At 41.6% G+C, this 25,812-nt stretch overlaps 1 protein-coding gene across 1 annotated transcript in view; it reads right to left on the bottom strand.

The window, feature by feature from the left end:
- The window catches only part of ADAMTSL1 (ADAMTS like 1), a 376,366-nt gene that overhangs the window by 179,088 nt on the left and 171,466 nt on the right, over window positions 1-25,812 (bottom strand). Inside the window, 2 exon segments of the mRNA XM_044920766.1 lie at window positions 4,111-4,240; window positions 11,441-11,742. Coding sequence (XP_044776701.1) covers window positions 4,111-4,240; window positions 11,441-11,742 — 432 coding nt within the window.

Genomic DNA, 25,812 nt, shown 5'->3' with positions numbered 1-25,812 from the left:
AGAAAAGGGTCTGGAAAGGTATGTACCAAATCACTAACATGGTTATCTCTGGGGAGAAGAAGGTTCTGGAACTGTAGAGCATGGTGTGAAAAGGGGATATATGTCATTCTTCTTTGATTACTTCTGCTATGCTTGACTTTTAAAGAATGAGAATATTCATGTAGAACAACTTGCATAATTATAATACTCAGAAAGCTTTCTTATTGGGAAAAAGAGGCCAACCTGTTTCCTAATGACTGATTTTAGTTCCTTTTTGGACATTTTTCCCTTAAAGTGGCCTAACCCACCCAGGAAGGTGAGCAGGGTAGAGGGGCTTCTAGATACCAATTACTCAGATGGTGGTAAAGGTAACTAAAATAATTTTTCTTCCTTGTAATTATATAGCCTCTTGCTATCAACGTTGATGCAATATTCTCATTGTCAGCTCACGAATAAAAATGGTCCTAACTTCTTCTCACCAACTTTAGGCAAGGTTGTTAAGGGAGATATACTACTTTCCATCTCTCCCGACAAACTCCTCCCTGGGTAATGCTAACAAGTCACTCAACCTCCATTATGTCCACTCTCTCCTCTATTACAGCTTGCCCTCTTACTCTTATTTTGGGGAGACTTTGCTATCTGTGGCTGATAACATAAAGGATTACTTTTCCTAAGTCTATTTATGTTTTGAATTGGTATTTAAAGCCTTACAGTTATAGAAGGGACTCTAATAATGGCACTTTCAGCATCATCTGGTGGGTGGAAGAGAGGGGATAGGTGGATGGACAGCAGAGATAGCACTGGTGTCTTCCCAGCTATCATTAATACTCGGATCTAAATATTACTCCTTATACATTTGGTCCTGTCCGTTATGCCCATGTATTCAATAAACACTTAATAAGCCCCTGCATTGTGTCAAACATTATGCCAGGTGCTAGCTCCACAGAGAGGAGGATTTGGACATAGAGCTGATAGCGAGGGCTTTAAAAGATAGTCCTCGTCAATAGGTAACTACTATTTTTTTAAAACGCCCTAGAAATGGAGGCAGACCACGCTCATGCACACACGCGAGCAAACGCGCACACGCGCACACACACACACACAAATTGAAACAATCAGAATACCTCCAGCTTGAAAATACCCTTGTTGCTGTGGATAGCTGGGTGGGAGACCGTATCTGTCTAAACCTGGAGAAAGTTGGACACGTGCTTGTGATACCAGCCTTGCCATCCACACAGAGTAAATCAGGAGAAGGTACATTTAATCTCGGCAAGACAGCCCAGATGGGACATGCCCTCTAGGCCTACGGCATTCTTCATGGGATCGGACAACCCTGACCACACATGAAAGAAAAAGTGGCTCCCTGACAACTGCCTGGGAAAGCTCCTGCTCTTAACCAGTGGCCACCTCTCAGAGACGTATACCCAGTTACCAAGACTAGAAACATCATTTCTGTTTGTCCCAGAGAAAATGCTATGGCATTTTGAACACATGGACATCAGCACAGACCAAAAGCCCATCAGAGGACTCCCTAAAATGTGCAGGGAACAGTCATCCGTGCACAGTAAAAATTGTGAATTAGGGGCGCCTGGGTGGCTCAGTCGTTAAGCGTCTGCCTTCGGCTCAGGTCATGATCTCAGGGTCCTGGGATCGAGCCCCGCATCAGGCTCCCTGCTCAGCGGGAAGCCTCCTTCTCCCTCTCCCACTCCCCCTGCTTGTGTTCCCTCTCTCGCTGTCTCTCTCTCTCTGTCAAATAAATAAATAAAATCTTTAAAAAAAAAAGAATTGTGAATTAAAGATTTAAATTACTCGCCACCTTCTAGAAGGTGCTTGGGAAAACCACAGTCTCTTATGTCCCTACCAAACCCATTTTCTCTTCCGTGTACATCTTACACCTACTTTCCGAATGAGTGATGGTTTTCCCCTGACATCATACTGAAATATCTCACAGGAGATGCACCTCCATACGTCTCTCACTTTTAAGAAGAAAATCTGACTTTGGCTCTTTAACACCAGATGAAGAGAATGAGTCATCTCAGGCCACTGTACGTTGGCCCTCTCTGTTGTTTTAATTAGCATCAGTCTACAAACACTCAGCTGTGGATGGTTGGTTCAAGAAACCCCGGCTGTGCCCTGTAAGAGCGGTCTTGCCTGTCAGTCTGACGATTGGCTGGTGGGAGATCAAAGCACTGAGTTTATCTGGAGCAAATGCAATAAGTTAAGCCTAACAAGAGTCCTTGTCTGGGAGTCAATATAAAGGTCGTAGAGTAAATTAAGCTCATCTAATTTAACTGTGCTGAGTACTTTGAGGATGGGAAGTAACACCTTGTGTCCTATTCCTTCTGCTGCCCGGGAAGAATTGGATTTAGTGGCTGCAAATCCGACAAGATCTTCAGCTGGTCCCGGGTGCTGACTCCTCAGCCCATCACAGCATTTGGATGTCATTACAACCCCGGGATGTGGTTAGACACTTAGGCTTGTTTTTAAAATCACGGTAAATAAGCGGAACAGAAATGACATCAATTATCAGCCCACAGCAGTAGCTGTCCAGTTCGTCTGCCTATAGACTAACAAAGAGTCATGGGATATTTGAGCAGGATGTGGTGACCTCAGATACAGCCTGTTCGTTTTGCAGATGTGGAAACAGAAAGGGCAGCCATCTTGCCCAATGCCACATGGCTGGTGGGTGACAAAGCTCGGAGGAGAACTGCTGGACCTCCTAGCCAAGGACCTTACAGGCTGTCCATGCCAAAACCACTCCACTTTTTCCGATTTGGGGAGAAAGAATGTAGTCAAACCGAAGGGGTTAGTATCCCTTGCCTGGACAATTAGGCTTGCCCAACTGGAGAACGGTGAGGTTAGGTTGGAGATGTGGGACCAGGTCAGACAGGGATAGGAAAGAGGCTTCTTGGGATTCTATGCACTGGATCTAGTTTTTTCTGGGTCTAGCCCTTGACTCTATTCTACTGGCCGCTGTTCTCTGGGTGGAGTGCTTCTCCAAGCAATGGCTGGCTGCTTTTCTGGATGCTATGGAGATGGCCCCGGTAGTTCTCTTCCCTTCTGCATCGGAAAGGGGACGCCAGGCCCACCATTCAGATCAATCTATGGGACATCTCTGTGACCAGCAGAAATGCCCTGATCTGGCTTATAGTCTGTACCCTTTAGGTTCCAAAGGAAGGGTATTTTGCTGACTGAGAAATAAGACAAGCCGCATCTGCAAAATACTGTCTGTTCCGCTTATTTACTGTGATTTTAAAAACAAGCCTAACTGACTTTGCCTAACGCATTGCTTCTTCCATGTTACTTCGCATAAAGAGAAGAACTATCGTTCAGAAACAGCATTCCCTTTCGTATCTAGGATATGACCTTATCTTATAACAGTCTTCATCCCATCCGCAGACTTGAAAGTCTGGCTCTGGTTCTTGAACATCTCCCTTTGAAACCAGAATCATCGATAAGATGGTTTAGCTTCCACAGAGATTTGTTCCAAAGAAGTCTCTGCAGGCAAGTCTCTCAAGACACCATAAAATTGTGTGGACTAAAGCAGTGATTGGATTGATTAGCTAAGACTCAAGGTTGGGTAAAAAAGAGACCCAGGCAGGACCGAACAATGAAATGCTCTAATTGATTTTATGCATGTGGAATGACACACATACACTCCAGAGCATGCTATAATGAATCTGCATGCTGTGTGCATGCAGATTTCACAGTGGATCCATTATACCACCCAGTCACTCCAGCTTCTTATGCCCTGCAACCCATGAGCCAATCCATTACTATGGTGTGAGGGCTTGGGACCCAGGCTAAAAGTGGCAGAGACCCTGAAGCCTGTGGTTGCTTCACGTTCCCTTCAGGAGGCAGCAGCAGTGCGGCACGTGCACGTTCTGGTATGCCACGGGGCTCATTTCAGTGCACAGAGCCTTCTGGACCCTGAGCATGACCACTGGGCTGGAATTCCAAAGCCCTGGTTTCAATTAAATTTAAGTGGATTTGACTAAAAGTTTGAACTGATGCTAATTGGTTTTCAAAACACTGGGTTTTGAACAATAAGCGTTCTGGTCTTGCCCACAGACAGAGGCACCCCACTCTGAACACACTCCTGGGTAGCAGGGCAGGCACAGCGCCCCTTACCTGGCCGGGCAGGGATCCAAACTGCAGGACTTGAGGAGCCGTGGGGGCCGGCGGCTGGTCACACACAGGTTCTCATCAGCAGGCTCCCGCGTCTGTTTGTTCAGGCAGCTCACCACAGCCTCCTGGACACCTGAGTACAAATCACACTGTCAGGCCAGAGTGGGCGTGTGTGGGGTGATGAAGTGTAGACAAGGCAGCTGGTGGGAGGCCTCTGTGATTGGTAGGGCTCTTGCTGCATGTCAGAGATTGCAGCGTGAAGCCCGGGGCTGCCCATCTTGTCAGGCATCGCTCCATCAGGGAGAAAGTACTCGTGAGCTAGTGCCTCTGTGAAGGTGCCCCTGGAGGAGGGCAACTTCCCTCATGGGAGAGCTTGCACCAGTACTGATGAAACGCTTTAAGAAAATGCCACCAAAGTTACAGAGCTGCCAAAGCTGAGATGTGATAATTTAATGCAGGAGGAGAGCAGGGTGACAAAAAAAAAAAAAAAAAGTCCCAGAGACCTTTACATGTTATGTTTTAATCAACAGGCGATTGTTGTATTTGGAAGGGAGGTCAAGAGTTACGTTTTAACATCCAATATCTTGTAAACTGCTGTTCTCTTGGGGCCTCGCAATGGGGACGCCAATCTTTGTTGGTTTCCTTTTGATTCTAGTTCATTTCTTTAGTGACCTGGGCAGCTTTGGAAATTGGAACAAAGGAAGAGAACAAGGTGTTCAATGACTATCCATGAAACACAATCTTCTCTACATCCATGGGAAACAATGTTCCCCCTGACACTTGCATGTCTCAGATACAGAGCTAGGAAAACAGGAGTTTGAGCAGTGACTGTGGTACAGGATTACTGGCAAGTCTTTCCAGGTGGTGTGCAGGACCCCTTATGGAAACCTTCATGGAGCAAGGAAACATTTAGCTGGGTATAGTAATGACCGGACATTTCCTTCTGGTGCCCACAGTCATAGCGAGAGTCAAAATCCACGGGTTCAAGAAGAAGAAGAAGATAGCAGGAGGGGAAGAATGAAGGGGGGGAAATCGGAGGGGTAGATGAACCATGAGAGATGATGGACTCTGAAAAACAAACTGAGGGTTCTAGAGGGGAGGGGGCTGGGAGGATGGGTTAGCCTGGTGATGGGTATTGAGGAGGGCACGTTCTGCATGGAGCAGTGGGTGTTATGCACAAACAATGAATCATGGAACACTACATCTAAAACTAATGATGTAATGTATGGGGATTAACATAACAATAAAAAATAAAAATAAACATTACCTAAGAATTACCAAAAAAAAAAAATTCACAAAGATAAGTTATAGTTGTGAAAAAATAGAACCTTTTTACATGTATGAGTATTAGGAAAGGTTAGATAAATTTAATTTTATTTGAGTATTAATTACTTATTAGGACATTGTGAAATATGATTCTAACATATTTGATTCAATTATGGAAAAAGCAAGATACAATTTGCTTTAAATTGTTTAAAAAGCAAAAGTAATAGGGAAAAAAATGATGAAAGCATGGCAAAATACAAGTAGTCTTCCCTGGAATTTATATTATTATTATTATTTTTTAAAGATTTTATTTATTTATTTGACAGAGAGAGACACAGCGAGAGAGGGAACACAAGCAGGGGGAGTGGGAGAGGGAGAAGCAGGCTCCCCGCAGAGCAGGGAGCCCGATGCGGGACTCGATCCCAGGACCCTGGGATCATGACCTGAGCTGAAGGTAGTCGCTTAACCAACTGAGCCACCCAGGCGCCCTTCCCTGGAATTTATAAAATACATTTCCATATTTAAAAAAAAAAATCCACGGGTTGTACATTATGAGCCAGGTGCCAATGCTGAGGGCGTGACACGCACCATGCAATTCTCTCAACAGCTCCATGAGGTAAGCACTATTTTTATACCATTTTACAGAAGAAGGAGACTGAGGCTTAGAAAGGTGGAGGTCATGTAGTTGATACACGATGAGGCAGTGCCTTAGCACTGAAGCTTTTAATGGCAGCGCTCACATTTAAAAATATGAAGAGGCTGCTTATATTTGCTGGAGATCTTTGGGAATAACCTAGAAATTTGCCTGGGATCATTTCATCAAAGTCAGTATAAGGACGAGGCGAGACAGGACATTCTTGATATTCCGCTTTCAGTCATACATAGCTGTGTATATAAAGATCCGTGCATCTAAATATATCTATCTGGAGCTAAATATTTGTATGTGGTTTTGGCAAAGTATGTGACAACACACACAATTAGTTCAAAAATAAATATACATTCTCTTGTTCTTATTTCTGTCTTGGTTTATCAATTAGTACCTAATATAGTACAACTGCCCCGCTCTTAGCCCTGCTGCTTCCTTCCTCCCATCTACTCCATGTTTCTCCAAGGAGTTATCACTCCAGTCGACAGCCTAATGCTTTGTAAGGTGATGTGACACTGACTGAGGTCACTAAGCAAGACCACCATTTCAAAAGTGACATTATAAAGATTTTACTTATTCATGAGAAACAGAGAGAGAGGCAGAGGCAGAGGGAGAAGCAGGCTCCCTGTGGAGCAGGGAGCCCAAGTGGGGACTCAATCCCAGGACCCTGGGATCATGACTGGAGCCAAAGGCAGATGCTTCACTGACTGAGCCACCCAGGCACCCTAAAAAGTGACATTTTAAAGCCAGAATCTCAATCACCTTTATTTCTTCCCAGAAGTCTGATGAATCAAACATTAAAAAAAAAATCGGTCACAGTATTTACCTTGAGGCCATGGATGTAAATTTTCTTTTTTCTAACCTTTTTATGAGCTTCGAAATTTAAATATATCGCGGCCAGTTCAAGGTGGAGCATTTGCGATTTATACTAGACATTCAAGCTACCCCGTTGTATTCTGTAATGCTGGTGACAGGGTGTTTCTCTCTTGGTTGCAGCTGGGATGAGCCATTTGAAATTTATGGTATGATGATATAGGAAAACACTTTACAAGAAATTGTTGAAATCATCATTGACACTTCCCTCTGGAATAGTCTGGCATTATTAAGGTAATGACGACAAAGTGCTGGATGAAGCGAACTCTTCCATACAGAATCTAGAGCTGTGGTTATATTAGAAATTAAGTTTTTTTTTTAAAGATTTTATTTATTTATTTATTTGACAGAGAGAGACACAGCGAGAGAGGGAACACAAGCAGGGGGAGTGGGAGAGGGAGAAGCAGGCTTCCCGCAGAGCAGGGAGCCCGATGTGGGACTCGATCCCAGGACCCTGGGATCATGACCCGAGCTGAAGGTAGTCGTTTAACCAACTGAGCCACCCAGGCGCCCAGAAATTAAGTTTTGATTCATTTGCCTACCTGGTAATATTCAAGAGATTATAAATGTTGCTCTAAAATAAAGTATATATATATTTTTTCAGCTACTGAACACTATGAAATTGAGTCGATGACGTCAGCTGGAAGTGATCATAGGTCTTGTTACCTGCCCTACTTGAAAGTGCTTCAGGTGTGGGCATGTGTGAAGGAGGTGCTCTGTTTCTACTTTGTGAATCCCTTGTTCACAGAACTTAGGTCCTTCTAAGACTGCAAAGAACAAGTGTCGCAAGGGCTAAAGTTTCTAGAAGGATGTCAGTATAGTCCTCTCTTAGATACGTGGGACACAAATTTATATTACCCCAAACCAATAAATCCCAGCTCAAGAGAAAAATCACCTCCGAGGTGGTTAAGTGCCAAGATTAAGCAGCATTCCAGAGTTACTAAATTTGACTCTAACATATTAATACTAGGCTTCTGACACCGTGTTAAATGGCCATTGCCATAGGGGCCGGTTGCCTAGGCATTCTTAGGTGGGGCCTGGGGTGCTGAGGTAAACTCAGGACAGAGCTCTGTCATAATTAAGGAGTATCTGGGACCAGCCCTGTGGTCAACACACAATACATTTTTGGGGCATGATGAACAAAATGCCTCAAGGGCAGGGCATTCTAAGCATAGTGCTGTTTAGGCCAGGGGAGGTGGAAGAGGGATGCCTGGGGGAAGGCGTGTGGAGGGAGGGAGCTGGGGAGTGTGGGAAGTTGCAGGAGGGAGGGCATGTGAAGACCTCACCTGTGAGGTCACAGCATACTTGGCCCAGCAGAGTGGGGCCAGGATGTGAGAAGTTAGCTCATCCAGTGTGTGCCCTTTCCAAGAAGGCTAGTATATGCACTTAGAAGGACATTTTAAAACAACACAGAACACGTTTAAGTACAGTACTTCACGATTTTGAGTTTTCCTTTCTTTTTTTTAATGATTTTTTAAAAAATTTATTTATTTGACAGAGAGAGAGAGAGAGCACAAGCAGGGGGAGCAGCAGAGGGAGAGGGAGAAGCACGCTCTCTGCTGAGCAGGGAGCCTGGCGTGGGGCTCGATCCTAGGACCCTGGGATCATGATCTGAGCTGAAGGCAGATGCTTAACCTAATGAGCCACCCAGGTGCCCCAAGTTTTCCTTTCTGACAGAAGCAAAGGAGAGAGGACTCATAAGGAAGGGGAGTGGCAGGTAAAGACTTCCCCTTTCATTCTTGCCAAAGTAAATTTCAAGTTTTCCCTCAGCTCTATTTTAATGTTGATTTTACCATCTAGGAGTTCAACATCAGGTTCAAAGCCACTCTCCGTGACCACACCTATGAGCTCACATACGGGAAATTCAAATATAACAAGGAGATGATAGTGGGACGCGGGACACATATCTGAGCAGGTTAGGCTCAATCTTTGAGAAAATGGGATTTTCAGTGTTTATATCTGCCAGAATAGCATAATTGTTACATGATATTTGATGACAGCTTGGGGAAACAGCCACCAACTGTAGCCTAAATTACTAACTAGTTCCTTCTGGTTGCTACCTCTGCTAGGTGAAAGGTTACTTCTGGGTCTATCCAGTTTCTGCTCTTGAGATAGGGAAGACAATGAAATTAGCCTGACCAGCCTTACGACCCAAAATTGATTTAAAATCTGTTAATCCTCCATGTTTTTGGTTGGTTTCAGCAAGAATGATTAAAATATATATATAACAGTGTGGGTTATATTTTGGTGAAAAGATCAAAGTTGATAATACAATGTTACTGCCAAACACTGACTTCAAAACGTACATGTCCCATAGAGTGAAATGATTTTTTAGTGCATATGGGTATCATATGGACCATATAACCCAAGCATATTTTCACCACTTGGGAATTTTCAACTCTAACATTTTAGGTGTAAATATATTACCTTGGCATAGTTACCTAAGTGTAGGTAAGTGTGCACAGTTGTTGACAGTTAAAGACATAAGACATTTCAGTAACTTTACCCTGCCTTGGATGTAAAGGATGTACAATTTATGTTATACAAAGACGCTCAGTTCCTACAGGCAGAGATCAATTGTATATCAAACATCCAAATCTTATTTCCCAATCAGTTATCTTCTAAAAACATTTGAAATTAAAAACATTCCACAGGCTCTCTACACTTTGAGTTTTATACCCCTGGTTGATCAGCAGAATGGTTAGACTCTTTAAAGATAAAGGTATCTGGTTATTGATTATTCCATGGCTGTGTCTAGTTTTTCCATCTGATCATAGAGTTCCAGGCTTTTTTCTTTTAAATAAAAATTGTGAGAGACCCCAAACTTTTTTTTTTTTTTTCCCCGAAGCACATGATTTTAGACTAGAGATAATGATCGTTCCATTCAGGTGATCATGGAAATTGGGGATAAACCCACACCACCTGAACTCTTGAGTCACTCATTATATTGGAAAAGAGTCCACTGTGGCAATTGGCTGTGGTCTTTCCACTGGATTTCTCAGCTCCTGCCCGGGCTCAGAGATCACCGAAACTTATTTTACACTTCTTCCCTCGTCAGCACGGAAGAAAAGATCTCCTCAGTGTGTGTGGAGCACCCCTTTAGAACAGAGATTAGCCGAGTTCCAGGAAACTCTTCCAGAATCAGATGGAAAATTTTCAGTTTTAAAAATAACAGGGCCCTCCATTAAAACACTTAAGAATTTCACGGTTTGAAACTGGAAGACGCAGAAGAAACAAACAAGAACCTCAAGGTCAAAACTATTAAATGCTCGCTAAAAGATCTGATGGAGAAAACGGATTCTTTGCTCCTATGTACGTGTTCCCCTATTCATTCCTTTTCAGCTGTATGTGAACATTTTGGGCACATGTACTCGTACATTCTCAATAATGACCAAAGACGCCTTTTTAAAAGTTTCCAAAATGTCATGGTTTAGAAAAGAGTTTTGGAAAATATTTTTTTTTATACTGGCTGAGAAACTTCACTGACAATGCAGAACCTTAATGTGCCAAAAGGGGTTTACTGATAGCCAGGGAGAGGGCGCTGGCAGGAAATTAGCCAGCATTTCCTCACGTATCAGAATCTCTCTTGGGAGCAGACGTGGGAGGCTGTAGCATTATGAATCCGATGTATTTTCTATAGTGTGAGAGAGATCGTAATCTTGAAGAATTCATTGTTGACTTAAATGCCTTCCTCTCCCCCCGCCCCCCAAATCCCATTATAACACCTGAAGTAATGGCTGAATCTGTTGTTACCACTGTGGAATATCCCTAAAGAACCAGGTTAATACACGTGGACACATTTAACATTAAGTAATATCCGTAAGGGGCAAGCGTCAGGAATTCTCTAATGCTTAGAGAAGTGTGATGTGCTGGAAAGACTCTAGATAGAGAAATAGATCAATAGCAAGCCTCATCCCAGCTGTCACTCACTAGCTGTGTGATTTCAAGTCACTCAGCTTCTCTGCATCTTTGTTTTCTCATCTGTAAAATGGCGGTGGGGTCAGACTTTAAAGTCCTTTCTGGTTCCAGGTAACCACGGTGTTAATTGCCCTTTTTATACCCTTTGCCCTTTATAAAGAGATACTGCTTCAGGAAATCAGCTGAGTAAATCAGGGGGACTCTGACCTATTCTGGGGAAGAGCAGAATGTTTTGTCCTCTTGGGCCTTGGTCCATACCACATGCTCTGAAGCAAGGACATAGATAAATAAAACTGAATGTTGAGAGCCTTGCCAGGTCAGCATCAACCGTGTTTCTAAGTCAGATACACTGGGATACATTGCAAAACATCAGGATGATAACTGAAAGTCAAAGCATGAGCTGTGCTGGCCACTTGCAGCTGACAGGCTGGGCGCTACTCAAGCCCAAGGAGAAATACATCTGTGTTTCATCCAGTATGCTTTACATTTAGAAGGGCTTCCTCCCGCCCTCCCCCTGCTTATCATTCCTGGACTAGCGGCCGTCACGTGACACAGTCTCCTGCAGGGAGAGAGGATAAAGAAAAAGGACAAGAAGACGGTGGGGCTCTGGGCCAGAGTTCCCCTTCTTACCTCCTCCACATGACTCGGAGCACTTGGTGAAGCCCTCATATTCCCAGTCATAGAGCTCGTCAAAATCCTGCAGGCCACCCAAGAGGCCATCTGTCTCTTCTGGGTTCAACGCAGGCACTTCCCCGTGGCATGGTCCTGCATAACAGGCACGCTGGGATGCTGGCTTGGGCCCTTCACATTCGTCAACAGGCAGGTCAGCCACCGACTGAGAGAAAGACAGGAGCACCTGGCACCTCACCATTCGCACCTGGGTCCCCACACCACAGGTAACCGTGCAGGCCGACCAGGCTTCGGGGATGAACCTGCAGTCGGCAAGCAAACAAGAGGACAGGATGAGGAGCCCCAGGCACGAGACCGTGGGGGCTGCGGAGGGCGGCATCCCACCTGTCGCCATGGCCCAGTGCTGTCCTGGGATGCGCTCAGGGCTCTGCCACCCTGTCCTGCGATGGGTGCTTCAGTTTAGTTCATGAGCTCATTTGCCACGGTTTCTGGGTTGGTTTTTTGGTGTCATATGAACTCCCAGCTGGAAGCCACATTCCAGCGACAGACCACCTGCTTTCTCCCGGCCTTGCACCCACAGTGCTAGCTCTTCAGAGCAGGGAATCAGTGGTTTCTTCTCTCTCTCTTTAAATCCCAGCACTTGTGCCTTCTGCAAGACGCTGGTTATTCTTATAGCAGACTAATACTGATCCTAAAAACTATCACAAAATAAGCCCTTGGAGATATTTAAGGAGTGGTTTTTTTTTTTTTTTTTTTTTGGTCTGGCTCTCATATTCTGTAACTTTCTTTTGCTTTTCGGCTCAATGTGCTTCCCAAGATTTATTTATATATAGAAAGGGGTTCTTTTTTGTAAGGTTCCAAGAATGGAGTGAAGTCTTGTTCCTCACACATTCTTTGAATTAGTCTGGACTACAATTCTTTTTATATCATAGAGAAAAGCCATGCTACAAATTTAAATCCACAGATGTGTCACAGTAAACGAGAGATTCTGCATTCGTACAAGTTTGTTCAACAGCCCCCTCTCCCCCACCCCCTGAGAGAAGCCACACTAATGAGAATTTGGTTTTTCTTTGAGTTTCTCTATAATGTAGGACAATATCCAAATTCCAAAAAAAGACTTTCCCTCCCACCAATCAACAACGGCCATGACTGCAATGACCTTGAGAGGGACCTAGGGAAAAAAGCCCAGAGGGAACCACTAACATTTTCAAAAAGTTAGTATAATAATCTGGAAAAAGAACTTTGGAATAAGAAGTTTTTATTTTTCCACGATCCTACGGCTTTCTCAGAGAGTCTTGCTGTGGAGGCATGCAAACCTGGTCCCCTAACCTTGACTTTGGCAGAAAACGAAAGAACTGATAAGAAGATTATAGCATTAAATCCTAGCAAGTGCAAATGGTTCAGATCTAGTTTAAGGAAATAGGAATTCTAGCAGGAAACCAATCCAAATTTTCAAATTGGAAGGATCATAACAAGATGTTTCCTGGGCCTGAGCCGGGGCTGTGCGTGGAGCTGGCCAGGACAGCCAGACTCCCCCGACCCCCAACAGCTCATGCTGTCTGAGCCATGAAGAGCCATCCCCTAGGGGAGAATGAAGGTCACATACAACCCTGTCAGGAAGGTGGATGAGGGAGGAAGAGCCATCCAGAATTATTCCCAAGAAATTCTCATCACAATGTTACTTCCCTCTATTGTCTTTAATGCTTGATCTATCTTCCGGCACCCAGAGAACATGGGGGGAGAACAGTACCCTAAAAAATTAAAACGTCTACTTCGCATTAAATAATGCTACCTGTAGGAGCTTTTTATAAAAATAAAACCCGACTCTGCAGTCAAACTAATTGTAACCCTCTTATTTACACATTCACATATATCTGTCTGGCTCCTGGAACAAGAATTACGACAAACACACAAACACCGAGTGTTACAACCCAGGTGTAGACATAAAGGAAAATGCAAACTAAACAATTTTGTATGTAAGAAAAACCCAAAAGCAAATGAAAGGTCCGCCAACCTTGACAATAGTGTGTGAATAACGTTTCTTATTTAATAATGTGGTGAATTTTATTTTCAAATAAAAAACTGACAGGATCTCAAAAAGCACTGCACCCTATTAGCTTTTCCTATGCTGGAAGAATTATTGTTCTGTCACCTCTAACAGCCATCTTCAGAGACCATTACAAGACAACAAGGATCAGTTAGCTTTTTGGGTAAAGGGCCAGATAGAAAATATTTTAGAGTTTGTGGGCCCTGTTTGTGGGTCTTTGTTGTTGCAACAATTCAACTCTGCCAACATGCTGTGAACACAGTCATAGACAATATGTCAGCAAATGGGTGTGGCTGTGTGCCAATAAAACTTTATTTATAAAAACTAGAGGAAGGGTGGTAGTAGAAAGGTCTGAATTTGGCCTGTCAGCTGTAGTTTCCCAACTCCTGCTATAGGACCTTGAGTGGAGATACCAAACACACCAAGATTCATAAATGATCTTCAAACTCATTTTAAGTCTTAGTTCCCATCTTTTCCATATATATAAGTTTCTAAGAGTGGCAAGCAGTTAAATTGATGTATGTTTTATCTTCCAAAGTGAGGCCCAGATGAAAATCTAGAATATAAATGATCCACAAACCAAACCCTCAGCTCTCCTTGCCTAGCATGTCAATCACTTTGCATTTGGTCTCATTCCAGGACCAGGAAGATATATCAAAAGCACACAAAGTAGAAAGGGCACATTACTGGAGCCTCATGAACTCATTGCAATGCTTGATTCTTGTTTACTTTGAAGCAGCATTTCAATGAAAATAAATGTAAGTGTGTGTGTGTGTGTGGGGGGGCACACACACGTGCATTTGTCTATTTTTTATTATCTGGACCTTTAGGGCTAATAGCAAAAACAATAAACATCAATTTTAGGTCTCCCAAGTGAAAGTCTTATCAAATGTCAAATAGCCTTTCTGGCTTATCTCCCAATCCACTATCCTCAGGTCTTCATCAAGTTCACACCAATTAAAAATGATTTGGCTTTTAAGCAATGCTGTCTTTTGGCAGTCATCTTAATTTCTCTAGTGCATATACTGTATGATATAATATATTCTCTCTTGTTGAAGGCAGGAGATCCTATTTCAAAAGAAAAATATCTATTAGAGCAAATGGCCAAGTGAATAATAATTGCTTTTCATACGAAACTTTCCCCCACATCCCTAGATCTCCCAACTCTGTGTTTACTATCTTGAGCTTTCTGGCCACAAGTGGGAAGAAGCAAGGTCAGTTAGAGGGCAGGCAACTGAGCTAGGACGTCTCAGTGTAAGGCTTAGGAGTCTCGGTTTGACTAGTACTTGCTGAGCTAGAATCCTTAAAGTGGGACCTTTAAAATGGAGTCAGTAGGTTTTTTTTTTTTCCCCCATCATTTTGATGTACAAATGTTTCAGTGAAAAGCTCCTACTATTGAAGTTTAATTTGGTTACTTTTAAAGTTCTTTTTGTTAGCAGCACTGTTGGGGGATGAATGCAGAATGACTGGATAAGTGAGTTCTTTCAGAGAAGGGCTCGAACTTCAGAGAAGACTGATAGCATTTCTGCATGTAGTCTTCCCATCTCCAGGAAATTAAAAAAGAAACCTGGCAAATAAATGATTTATGCTTCTGTCTGGTCTTCAATTTGCAAGCTTAATTGTTTATTTCATGAACAAAAAGCTTATCCTTTCATTGGAGTTATTACCATAGTCCCTTTTATGAAACAGAAAACAGTGATAATCAAATTCACTTGTAAAATCCCAACGTGGTTTAGTTTATATGTGGCTATTATGAAGTCAGAAGCACAGACCAAAATAATAAGAACAATCACTTTATTAATATAGTGCTAAACAGAAACCATTCACTCTTGGTTAATTAATCTCATGTCACTGCAGATCTTAGCCAGAGTTTGGCTCCAGTTTTATGCACACATGGTCTATAACTAAGTTGTTTTTTGTTTTCTTTTAAGTAGGCTCCATGCCCAATGTGGGGCTTGAACTCACAACCCCGAGATCAAGAGTCACGTGCTCTCCCGACTGAGCCAGCCAGCCTCCCCTAAGATTTTTAGCTTTATCTTTTCTACTCTTATTTTCCTCTCCTTTCTCATATACATGGTTGTTCATTTAAAAAATCATTGGGATTATTCAAAAGAATAACTTTATAGGGATGTTATTGTAATGCTCTTACCAGCCTCACCTCAGTCTCTAGTTTTAAAACGCAAACTAAAACTTGCAGGTAATCACATGAGAAATACTTAGGGGCACCTGGGTGGCTCAGTCAGTTAAGCGTCAGCCTTTGGCTCAGGTCACAATCCCAGAATCCCAGGATCGAGCCCCATATTGGGCTCTCCACTCAGTGGGGAGTCTGCTTCTCCCTCTGAACCTCCTCCCTCTTGTGCTCGCTCTCTCTCTCAAATAAATAAAAAAATCTTTAAAAAAAACTTTTTAAAATTTTATTTTGTTATGTTAGTCACCATACATCAGTAATTTTTGATGTAGTGATCCACGATTCATTGTTTTCGTATAACACCCAGTGCTCCAAATTCTTAATTTTGATTTAGTTTTCGATCTTATTAAATTTCAGCTAGATGTCAGATAGGTTTTGTGGATTTCTTTGCCCTCTTTTTTTTGGTGTATGCTTGGGTATGAGAGTGGTGGCAGGATCTCAGGGTGAGGAGAGAGGAGGGAATGAACTGAATAGTGGAGGGGAAATGATAAAAGGCTTTAAGATGCACCTAGGAGGTTAGTGGGCGCCCTGTCAAGTGCCTCCTTCCTAGTTACTGCAATCGTGCATTGACTGTGAGCTATTTTACCACTTTGCCCACAGAAATGCAGATTAATTGTATCTAGTGGAATGCAATTGCTGTCCTGTGGACAGACCCATTTTGCATCTACTTGTAAATCCATTCCAGCATCTTATTTGCCTAAATATGTATGGTTCTTTGAAATTTCCTTTGAATTGGTCAGAACATCTTCCTGATACTCTCATTAATTAATGAGGTAGACAAAATCTTGGACAGATGTTCATTTTAGAAATGCAGGAGAATCATGGCTTTTCCCCTTCTAAAATTTTATCATTCAACTAGTGGCCATAGAAGGATCTGGAAAATAGTATATGAGAAAAATAAAAATACTGTATAAGTAATTCTACCCCACATTAACCAGAGAGTCTTTTACATAAATATATCATTTGGGGGCAAAAAAAGTCACCATACTTTATTGGTAATGATGCTGTTTTTCTACATTGCCTCCTCTATTTTGAATGCAATCTTCTTTTCTCTGTTCTTTTTCTTTAGTTTTGAAAAGTTGGTTCTCCTCCTGGTTCTGAGGAACCTTGAAACATTAATGGAGTAAAATCTTTAGGAGAAGGTGGTTTCCTAAACCAAAGCTAGGCATTTTGGCATCTGAACTGAAGAGGCATTTAGAAACCCGAGCAAAAGAAATTGCTGTTGGGTGGGACAGAAACTTGGAAAATGGAACAGGAGACACCTTCTTTCATCTGTCTCAATTTTACATGAGATCAAAGACCTCATGTAAACTTTAGTTATTTAGTGTCTCACAATAAAGTAAAAGATTTTTTCAAAACCCTCCAAAATAAGTCAATAAACAAAAACCTTTGGAACACTACAAAGGAAGGGCGACTCTTTAATTGAATCACTTTAGGGATTTTAGAATTAATTGTAAAACCCTTAACACCAAGACAACCTTTAAATGATTCTCTAAAAATATAGCTAGGACACTAAAGTTTTGGGAGAACACTTACCCAAAATGGGCCTCTCCATTCACTTAGAACCACACCTAAATCATTCCAAATAAATAACAATTTAACTTATTGTGAAAAATCTTTAGTCAAGGATACTTGACCTGAATATGGAATTATGAAAATATTTCTCAACTGCTGTTGTTCACTTACAACTCTCTGGAACTGCAAGTAATTCATGCTAGTTACGCAACTCATATTAAAGTCTCCAAGCACAATTTTTCAAAGGTGTCGGGGACATCACTCCACAAAACATCTGATAGCACCACTTTTTTTTTTTCATTGGTTCCTCCAATCCTTAAGTATCACACGTGGGTTGTGAGAGTCTTTCATCAATGTAAAGTGATTCAGTAGTATAACCAAGCATAGACCGATTCCAGAAATTAAAATAACAGAACACAATGAGGATTTTGAATCAACCACCAATATATCTATTTGAGAAAAAAATTCAGTCACCGCCCCGTCTGATGCTGCTGACCAGTAACAAAGAAAGAAAGAAATATGAAGGAAGGACACAATTCCAAACAGACTAAGGCAGTACTGGGAGAGCTATATATAGTGGCCTTTTCCAAGAAGCAGACTTCATTTTCTCATGATAATGATGCCCTTTTGAGTTCTTTGAGAGGCAGCTGGCCTCTGCAAAAATGCCTCTATGACTTTCTTGCAGAAACGCTCGGTGCTAGAAGTGGGAGAAGAAAGCCTGGCCGCATTAAAGGGCGCATTCTCCTTTCAAAGAGACTTTATACTAGAAGGAAATGCTGCGGGGTATCAGAGTTCTCTGAGTTCCAATGAGTCAGAGATTAAGGGGCTCTGTCAAGGCCCACAGCCTCATACTTGAGGACTCTGTTACACTCATCTTGCAGTTCTGACCTATCTTTCTCGATATGGTTCCTGACAAGGTATGAGAAAGAGTCTTACTAAAAGGAAGGATCTTGTGGACTGTCTAGGAGTTTGTTCTTCTTTAATCGTAAGAGAAAAGCCAGCAGAAAGACAGGTAATAATCAGATTCTGAGGATCCTGGCCCTAGAGTGTCTGTTCTTCCCAACAAATACACCCTCAACTATCTTGTTCCCAGTGGCATCCAACACAGCTGACCATGCCTTTTTTCTTGAATTATTTTATCCTTTTGACTTACATGACAGCAAACTCTTGGCTTTCTTTTCTTTTCTGGTCGATTCCTTCTCTGTCTCCTTTTCTAGGTCTTTCTTCTTTCCTTGAACTCTAAACGTTGCAGTGCCTTGGAGCTCTGTTTGGTGCTATCTTCTGATGTGTTCAGTGATTCTTGGTTTCATACACCACCAATGTGTGGGCAACTTCGAAGTATGTAATCTCTAGTCTGGACCTTTTTTTCCCCTGAGCTTTATACCCAACTCTTTTTTTTTTTTTTTTTGTAAGTTTTGGGCTTGGGAGCCATTTTACTCTTTGAAAGGAATAAACATTAATTTAACATAATTTATTTATCAAAAACTTATCCAGTGCTTATGTGCCAGGCACTACTTTAAGTGCTTTATAAATAAAAGCTTTTAAATCCTAATGACAACCAGATAAGAACTATTATTACCCCCGTTTAATAATTAATGTATGGATGAGGAAATTGAAGTCATTCACACAGCTGGTAGGTTTCATGCTCTTAACCACTGCACATCGCTCTCTCTCCTGACTGACCACTTTTACTTTGATATTTCAAAGGCATCTCCAGGGCACCTGGGTGGCTCAATCGGTTAAGCGTCTGCCTTCGGCTCAGGTCATGACCCCAGGGTCCTGGGATCAAGTCCCGTATGGGGCTCCTTGCTCAGCGGGGAGCCTGCTTCTCCCTCTGCCTGCCGCTCCCCCTGCTTGTGCTTTCTCTCTCTCTAATAAATAAATAAAATCTTTAAAAAAACAAAAACAAAACAAAACAAACCAAAAAACCAAAGGCATCTCCAATCAAAAATGCCCAAAATGGAACTCTTGATTTCCCTCCTCAGTGTCTTATTCCTCTTCCAGTCTTCTCCATCACAACAAATGATTCCACTGGCCATCCAATTGCTAGAGTACACATTTAGGAGTTATTCTTGACCCCTCATTTTTCCCAACTCCTCGCTTCCAAATGGTTCCCCAATTCTATCAGTCCTCCCTCAGAAATGTATCTGAAATTTATTTACTTTTCTCCATCTCCACTACCACCACCTTGATATAACAACAACAATAATAATAGCTAATGTTTATTGATGTGCCTTAAGCCCTTTCTACGTATTAACTCATTACATAACTCCTAACATTGTTAGGAGATGGATGCTGTCAGAAATGTTGTGAAATGTGTAAGAGATCCTTTCAACGGAATGCTGACATTGCCTAGTAGACTTTTGGGGTGGGAGGTTGTCGAATTCTATGGAGGTGTGAGTCTTTGTTTGTCTTTGGCTAGACAGAAGTTTCCTTGTAGAGGGCTGTGATGACACAAATGTTTCCAGTCCATAGTGATGGAAATTTTTTTTCTGTTCATGTCAATGCAAAGGATTTTTGTCTGGTAGAAAATACATACTTTTCTAAATCCAATTCTAATCTGAACAAGTTTTAACATCTCACTTGTTCCCTTAATGATTTAGGAGTTAAATAAAAATGTTGACATGTGCTCATTTTATATTTACATGGATCACGATTTTACCTTTTTGAAAATTATGTTTTAACAGTACTATTTTCATCCCAATTTTTAGATGATAAAATTGGGGCACAGAGATTTCTAATGCCATACTGTTAAAAAAAAAATGGCAGAATCATGATTCAAACCATGGCAGTCATCTCCAGAATCCATGCTCTTTACCATGTCACCATACTGGCTGTCAGACAGCCACTGAAGCTACTACCTCTCTGCGGGACCACCCCAACAGCCATTGGTCTGTTTTCTTTCTCTCTTAGACCTTACCAAGCCATTCTTCTTGCTGTAGCCAGAGGGGATCTTAAAATGTAAAGCTTTTAACTGTTTCTCAGTATACCCAGAAGCAAAGCCAAACTACTTACAAAGGTTACATTATACCCTTCTCCTTCTTCATTTCCTGCTCTTCTCCCCCTGGTCACTAGGCTCCAGCCACACTAGTCTTCCTCCTCTTACTTAAATGTGTGTAATTCTTTCCCGCCTCAAGAGTTTGGCAGGTGGGTCACTCCCTGGATGACTCTCCTTTCTCTCAGCTTGGAATAACTCCCACTCATCCTCCAGGCCTCAGTTGACAAGTTTCTTCTCAGAGAAGACTTCCTGAAACCCCCCAGGCTTGCTGGGGCTCCTGTTAGACTCTCTTAGAGTCCCTCTTTGAAACTCAAAGAAATTGAATCACACCTCTCTGTTCTAGGTATTGGCCTGAGCAAACAAAAAATTTTCCTGTTGTAGAAGTTTCTTTTGGTCTTTTAAAAAAAGTTATTGTGCCCCCAAAATTCAGTAGTGGGCTTCTCCATTTTATCTTTCTTATAGCTGTACTCAGGTAGTATGTGCTGGTCTCATTTTGTCTTGATGGGATATTAGGTTATCATGTAGCTTGAGGCAAGTTTAAATTCTGTGTCTATCACACTTCAATTTAATCTCAATAAAAATGCTCTTTTATAGAAGAAAAGGATTTGGGGGCAGCTGTGAGCCAGAGGCTGCCTTCAGTGATTTATACATAACTCTGATCTCACATTGTCTTATCATATAAGCAGCTACCCCAGCGAAGGCTCTGCGGCATCTTGGAGTTGTTCCTACGTTAGGGGAACCCAAGGAGAGCTCCTCTTTTTCGTCTACTCTTTAAAACTCAATATGCACAGAAAAAAGAAAAGATAGGCCACTAACTGTATGTAGCAGATACAAATGGAGCCAAATTAACTCTCTTCGCAAATAAAAAATGAGGCTGTGAGAGTTGTTTTAGACCATCTTCCTCTCCTATTGCTTTTCAGACCTATGCACACAGAACATAATTTACAAGTTGGATTTTTCCTTGAGGCTAGTCTGATTACTTAAAAAGCCACATCCCAGGGACTCACATGCCATTATAGCTTACAATGCTATTAGTGCATTTGTAGTTCTCAACTTAATACCTGAATGGAGTTTTTAATGCATATCATTTTCCCTGATTTTGATAAAAATCTAAAATATTGTAAACTCAGAATACTTTCCATGAACTGTTTTTTTTTTTTTTCTTCCCATGGAGTGAAATTGGTTTATTTTGCAATTTTGTAAAGGTTTCTTTCCTTTAATTCAACAAGTTTGGCAAAGCTTTCCAATGAAAAATCAGTTCATTAAAAATGACCTTAATGGACTTAACATATATTGGTGGTGACAGGGTCCATACTTTATTTTGGCACACACGGATCCCATTAATTTGTCTTTGTCATTCTCTGGGGCTCAGCTGAGCAATAGTTCAGATTTAGCTTTCTCAAAGTAGCTACAGAATGAGCAATAAGTGGAGATGTTGGGAAGGGCTGACAAATTTAGAACTTCTTGGTTTGCAATAAAGGCTTTTCTAATGACTACATAAAAATGGCTCTGTCTGCTCTGTTGAGTTTGTTACTGATTTTTCTGTCTCGGTGCGCATTGGGAGGAATCTATGGGGATCAACTGTATTTAACCCAGAGTTGAGAGAGGATGCTTTTCTACCCCAACATTTTCTAAACTTTCCTTATTAATTTTTGCAATTCCCTATAGGTCCCTTTTTATTCAAATAAAGGTAACTAAGCTTCATCCTTTAGAATAAACTGTGGGCTCCATTCAAAGTGTGATGCTTACAAGTGAATCTGGAAAAGGCTCTGAAGTACAGAAGAGAGGCAAGATGGTGGTGTTAGTCCGGGCACCACTGGCTGAATTTTGGGTTGAATTGTACTTTTCTCTCACATACCAGTAGATACAACATCTGCCTCAATTTCTCCATATGTATATAAGTGATTATTATATGTTTTTATTCCCTTAATGTTTCTCTAGGAAGATGCATGATGCTGGAAAAGGTCCAGTCATCACCCCAGTTAACATGTATAGAGACCTTCCCACATACCGGGTATTTATAGGTACGAACTTAATCTTTGTAATAACCCTATGTTGTAGGTACTGTTGTTATGCTCATTTCGCAAATGAGGAAACTGCAGCCAAAAGGTTAAGTGACTTGCCCAGGGTCTCCTGTTGCTAGTGATGGATCCAAAATGAACACCAGGCTAATCTGTCACTAGAGCCCACATTTCACCACAGCTGGTGCAGGTTGCTGCCCTGCATGGAAGTCTGATCAATAACGAAACTGCTTTTTACTTTGATCCCAGCAGGGCTGTGTCCTTGTTTGAGCACACAAACACACAGACTCACCCCTCACTAACTCACATAGTTGGCAGCATGGTGTATCAAAAAAAATTTATATTTTAGGAAATTACCTATGGTTTCTGCAGCCTGTTCTCAACATATAGGTAAGGATCACTGAAGTACATATACTGATACAAAATACCTGGTCATTGGCTATGTGAAACATCCAATAATCCTTCCTCAAGTACTGGTTTTGGAGTGAAAGATTCAAATAAGTTCTATCACAATCTCCGAACATCAGTTCGTATCAACATCCCCCAAATTCTTTCCATGTATATTGCATTCTTCTCTCATTTATGCTCAAATTTGTGAATTACCACGTCCTAGCTTAACTATGCTAATATTTTAATTCAGAGGAATGTATGGTGGTGGAGAGAATTTGGGAATTCAGTAAATAATTCTCCTATACTTCTTTTAAATCCATAACACTATCACGCTGTGCATACCGAAACATCAAATTGCATTTTTAAAATACAGCTAGCTCATTTGTTCAATCTGTGGATAAATGACCAATATTCAGCACTTTGGACACAATCCTATCATTCCCGTGATAATGCACTCAAGGTTCCTTGAAGGCAAGGACTACTGGGTTTATTTTTATGGTATTTGCAACTGGCACAAAGCTTGGCAGAGAGCACGTGACTTATGAGCAAATTTAGCTTCTTTCCTTAGGAGATGTGAACAATTTAGCAGGTCTATGGACTTTCCACAGTCATCTAACATACATAATCAGTCAGAGAACTTTTATTAAGCATGCTGTTGCAGAGGATATGATGGAAGAGAATGATTTGGGTAGATGGGAAGGAAGACAGGAAGGAGTTGAAAGTGAGCGAGGTCATGACTATTGTGGGGGAAGGGCTGATTCAGTCTGGCCAGTATAGGGCTTTAGCTCTGCGATGTGCCAATTCTCAAAACTGAATGCTTTTGGGTTTTTTTCATCCTGTAATTCTAACGCTCAACCCTATTCTGCTTGAACATTCCTTATGTCAGTTTAATGGTCTATAGATAGTATTTAAACTGCTTGATCTTAGATGAGATGACTTTTGATTCTTAAGAAATAGATGTATATATGAGATATTCCTTTTATCTTCTGTGGCCTGAGATTCATGAAGAGAAAATAATTCAGGCACCTTGTACTGAGGATATAAACAGCAAAAGTATCTGGATCCATTACTAATGTTTGATTCCTTGAATATTCTTTGGGGGAAAATATAAAAACACATGTCACACAATTAACATTTCTAGCCACTTTTTAAAAAAAATATGAATTCACATTCTTAACCAGTGAGTTAAGCCATCCACATTCTCAGACAACTTTACTGGATATGAATATGGACTAATGTAAACATGTGCTTAAATATTATATATTTAAATACTATTTCCAACAAGGTAAACAAGGCATTTAATGACTCCAGGATCGCCATGGAGACTCTTATTGGCTTTTCTTTCTGTATCTAATTCCTTGTGGGTTCTGTTCACACAGATGCATGACAGGAATTTCCCTTCGCTTCTTATTGAATCAGCCCCATCACTAAGCTGATGCCATCTGGCATCCAGATATTACCGCTGCCTTTGGCCTCCTTGTTTTCCTTTTTCCTCCTCCTTTTTTTAAAAAATGGTTTACACCGAGGTTATTTATGGCAATACATTTAAGGCCTGACTATGGTGTTGAAGCACAAAAATGTTTTCTTAACCATGCAATAAAGCTGTTAACTGAAAATCCGAAGAGATAACCCAAGATTTTTTAAGGGCAAGATCAAGGCATAGAGGACCACCCAATCCTGCTCTTGAGAGGATGGCACTGTGAAGGCTCTCTACCCGGGACGTGCCAATGTCTGCAGGAGGGTTGGCTGGTTAACATGGTGGTGTTGGTCACCTAGTGTCCAAAGTAATCACCCGCTTCCTGTTGCTTGCTCAGAGCCATCCAAGCAGAACTCCTGGCAACTGAAATAAATCTGGGAGGAAATTGGCTTCCTTACGTACCCAATTAGTCACCCCTCCCTCTTTCTGGAATGACTTGATTCAGAGGGCAGAAAGTCTAAAAAGAGAAAGGCAGAGCATCCGGAGCATCTAGGTCATAGCTTTTTCTTATGCCTCCCTTAACAGATGACACCTTCCAGAGCACTGAGTGGCCTGTTAGGGGCCTGAAGGAGTTAAGGAAGTGAACAATTGCCTTCCTATTCCAAGTTGGATCAGGTTCGTTAGAAGGGCAGCTGATTAACTTCCCGTACAGCAAAGCAGATGCGCTGCCTTCACACGTCCTACAGGACACCACAGAATCATTTTTGTTCAAGAAATGAAGCTGTCAAAGTGGCTGCTGTGTGTACTTGGCCTCAGATGCTTGTCATGTTTCTGCATATAACTCCACAAAGTGAGTTAAATATAGGAGACGGGAAATCAAGTCAGTAATGTATTTAGCTTCTACCTGATTAATGAAGACAATTATACTACCACATTGTAGTTCCGATCCCTCAGCAAGTAAGAGTGAGATTCTGAGGGCTTAAAAAACACCTAGAAATCTATTCCCCATATATTTGTCAGTGGAAACAACCAGCTGGACTCAGTCTGACATTTAAATCCTAGACAAATCAAGAAACAGACTCTTAATTATAGAGAACAAACTGCTGGTTACCAGTGGGGAGGTGGGTGGGAGGAATGGGTGAAATAGCTGATGGGGATGAAGGTGATGAGCACCGGGTGATGCATGGAAGTGCTGAATCACTATGTTGTATACCTGAAACTAACATAACAGTGTAAAGAATAAAAGAAAACGATAAAAGAAAAATAATAACTTATGAAATGTAAAAAAAATAAGTGATGAATCCTAAATGATACTTTCATAGCTGGAGGCAAATTTAAAAAGATGTACTTCACATAACAGCAAAAGAGAATTCCCTCATTCCATCTGCCCCTTTCTAGTGCTGGAATGGCACGGCTCTTAGCCTCACAAGAATGCAACTCAGACCAGAATCTTATTATTTTTAGAAGTCCGTCTCTAACCATAATTCCTTCTGTGTTAATTGAGTAGCATGGATTTCTATGGACTCCTTAGGAAGCATCCTCAGAGGCAAGTTCACCTTACTGTATTTATTTATAAGATTGTCTGTGCTTGATCAGCTTTCCTGGCTAAAGCCCCACATGACTTAGTCTCGGTTCAGGGCTGGATCTTGTTCACACTGTCCTGTTCAATGAGGAGAGACAAAAATACCTTGCTTAAATATTCTTGCTGCGGGTTGTCAGAAAAATCTGATGAAAACATGATCTCACTGATATGAGGAATTCTTAATCTCAGGAAACAAACTGAGGGTTGCTGGAGT

Source organism: Neomonachus schauinslandi, chromosome 13 (genome assembly GCF_002201575.2).
Source record: "Neomonachus schauinslandi chromosome 13, ASM220157v2, whole genome shotgun sequence".
NCBI lineage: Eukaryota > Metazoa > Chordata > Mammalia > Carnivora > Phocidae > Neomonachus > Neomonachus schauinslandi.
The sequence above is the reverse complement of the archived record's forward strand: the minus strand, read 5'-3'. Positions and strand labels throughout refer to the sequence as shown.